The sequence below is a fragment of the Tupaia chinensis genome, unplaced genomic scaffold (genome assembly GCF_000334495.1).
Source record: "Tupaia chinensis unplaced genomic scaffold, TupChi_1.0 Scaffold000467_1, whole genome shotgun sequence".
NCBI classification, from domain to species: domain Eukaryota; kingdom Metazoa; phylum Chordata; class Mammalia; order Scandentia; family Tupaiidae; genus Tupaia; species Tupaia belangeri.
The window spans coordinates 25,614-28,676 of NW_006159976.1; the positions used below are offsets into that span (position 1 = coordinate 25,614).

Sequence of the window (3,063 nt, forward strand, 5' to 3'; positions counted from 1 at the left end):
GTGTATGTGTCTAACTACACGTCACTATCGCCCTGTGGGGTTTTTTTAAATGTTATTTATTGGACTCTTTGCATTGCCAGAGGACACATGTGCTTCCAGGGACAGAGAGAGAAAGGGCAAAAGCTCCCCTGCGGGGCGTGGTCACATAGCTAACTGTTTTCTTTCATTCCTCTTCTGGGCAGGATTTCAGGCATGCGTATTTGGCTTATTTTTCAAGTTGCTGGGCCTGGGTTTTCAACATAGATTTGGAACCACGCTCGGTCATGCAGGATCAGGATCCCTTAACCACTAGGCTCCACGCCTGGCCCATGGCGATGTTTCCTGGTTTAAAATATAGGCATTTCCCCCCCTCTCGATGTAATTTATTTCCTAGCATTTTATTCATTTTCATATTATAAAGTGAATTGTATTACTAGTTTCGTCTGTGGTGGTTTATAACTCAAGGTACGAGGTCAGCATCGATTTTTTTTTTTTTAGAGGTTTTTGCTATAGGGCGCGTACCCTCGCCAGACAGACAGAGAGAGACAGAGAGACAGAAAGCGAGAAATCACCCCCCAGGGGGGCTGGTCAAGCCGCAATCCCTTCTCCTCCATTCTCCTCTCGGGATCTTGGGCACGCACGCACACACGCCCAGCGTGAGTTTTAAGCCACCCGGTCCGGGACGTGAACCGCGGTCGACAGCATGGGACTCCAGCGACATAGCCATCACACTAACTGCTGGTCCCCCATCTTCATTTTCCATGAAACATGTGTTATTACTTTTTCTTTTTAAGTGTTGGCACATGTGCTCACTGGAGAGCAATAGAGACCGTGAGAGGGAAAGTGAGAAATCAACCCCGATAGGGGATGACCAGGGCACACTCTCTTCCCCATTTTCCTCCTGGGATTTTGGGCATGCACGCTCACAGGACCAGTGTGATTTTCAAGATGTCAGATCCAGGACTCAAACCAAGGTCAGCTAGGAGGGAGTCCAGTGCCTTAGCCATCACACCACGGGTGGGTCCCCATGCTTACTTCGACTGCTGTTTTTATTTCTGTCCTCTGTGTCCCTTCAGATGATGTCAGCTTTCTGAGAAAGGAGCCCTTCCTGCCTTGTCTCCACTGCGTGCTGAGCCCTGCAGCCAACTCTAGAGCCGGGTGCACAGTAGAGGCTCAGTAAATGGGGGAGACAGATGACCTCCAGACAGTCGGCCCTCTTGGGTCAGACCCTGTATTCTGTGTCCTCAATCTTCCCTGAACCTTTTTTTTATAAAAATATTTTACTTAACTTTATTTTTATTAGTATTATTATTATTTCTCAGTTTGATCAGACAGAGAGAGAGAGAGAAAGAGGGAAAATGAGAGAGCAAGTCACCAGGTCCAGGACCTGAACCATGGTTTGTCATGTGGGAATCCAGTGCCTTTAGCTACCATGCCACCTGCTGGTCCCAATCTTCCCTGATCCCTGTAAGGAGTGAGTTTTAGGCTCCCAGTACACATGGGAACCTCACCCCCAATCTGTCTGTATTGTGGATTGTGTCTCTGTGAAGGCCATGAGGGTTAGTGAGGTCCTAATGGTGGGGTCCTAATTCCTGAGACTGATGTCTTTATAAGAAGCTGGACACAAATCGTTCAATTCCCAGGGGTTCACTATGTGGGGGATGCAGCCAGAGACAGCGACCTGCAGACCGTGGAGGGAGGATTCAGAAGGAACCAACCTGTTGACAAGTGGACCTGGACTTCCAGGTTCTAGACCTGAGAAATAACTATTTGTTTATGAAGACACCCAGCCTGTGACATTCCCTGTGGGATCCTCAGATTTAGGGATTATTCCCAGATTCCAGGAATATCCTCTGAGATAAACACACATGTGTTATTGTTAAACATTGGAATTGGGTGGGGGACAGAATTGGAGAGGGTGAGGACAAGTTCTCTAGATACGTGCCACTGGACAGGAGCCCAGGCCCCAGCATCAGAGCAAACAAACCAAGGAAGCAGCTGACTTCACCCCAAGCCAACAAACCAAGGAAGCAGCTGACTTCACCCCAGGTGGGTGCTGAGTCAAGAAGCCCGAGGGCTGGGCAGACAGCAGTTCTTGTCTCACTTCCCCCCTGGCCTGGAGCACTGTGAGGCCATCAGCATTTCTGTCCCAGGACTGACAGTAATAATCAGCTTCATCTTCAGCCTGGAGCCCTGAGATGGTCAGGGAGGCTGAGATTCCAGATTTGGAGCCAGAAAATTGGTCAGGGACTCCTGAGGGTCGATTGCTGTTACCATAGATGAAGAGTCTGGGGGTCATCTCTGGGAGCTGTTGGTACCAGTGCACATCATAGCCATACCCGATGTTGCTGCTGCTTCCAGTGCAGGAGATGGTGACCCTCTGGCCCAGGGCCCCAGACACTGAGGACGGCTGAGTCAGCACAGACTGGGCCCAGGACCCTGGAGGTGGGAGAGACACAGAGAGGGTGATTCTGAGTCTAGAGACAAGAGGAGAAAACAGGGCCCATGATCTCCCTCCTTCTTTCCCCTGGCCCCATATCTAGTCACCTGTGCAATGAACCAGGAGGGTGAGCAGGAGAAGGGACCAGGCCATGGTGGAGGATCCCTGAGTCCTGCTTTCTGGATCCACCTCTCAAGCAGAGCTTCCCCCAATGTCTCCCTTCCCCTCTTCATACTCTGACGGGGGGTAGGGCCCCTCATGCAAATGAGCCCCCACCCCCAGCTTGCTGTTCTCACCTGCCCTGGCTCAGGCCCTTCTGCCTGAGAATAGCAGGGTGGGAGGGGTGGGGTTGTGTGGGCACAAGGGTGGATGGTCCAAGCTGGAGCCCTGAGCAGAGGGCAGCAGGCAGAGCCAGGTGGGGGCTCCCAGGTCTGATCATGCCCAAATCATCTAATAATAGGCCTTGAGCGCCCTCTTGTGTCCAGGCTCAGAAATAGCATCCTCTGACCTTGTTACCAGAGCCCAAGAGACAGCCCTGCCTCCTCATGATTGATGTCTACTGCCTTCTCCCTGGGGGCCAACCAGGCCCCATTTTGTGACTCCTGGGAGCTGTACCTGCCCACAACCCCCCATGCCTTTCACAG

The 3,063-nt window shown here is 51.6% G+C and overlaps 1 gene segment (V, D, J or C); it reads right to left on the minus strand.

Moving 5' to 3' along the window:
• Positions 1 to 1,799: 1,799 nt before the first annotated feature.
• Positions 1,800 to 2,603, minus strand: LOC106735638 (immunoglobulin lambda variable 1-40-like). The segment is given in 3 exon segments: positions 1,800 to 1,832; positions 2,084 to 2,418; positions 2,527 to 2,603. Coding segments are annotated over 3 exon segments (414 nt in total).
• Positions 2,604 to 3,063: the final 460 nt, after the last annotated feature.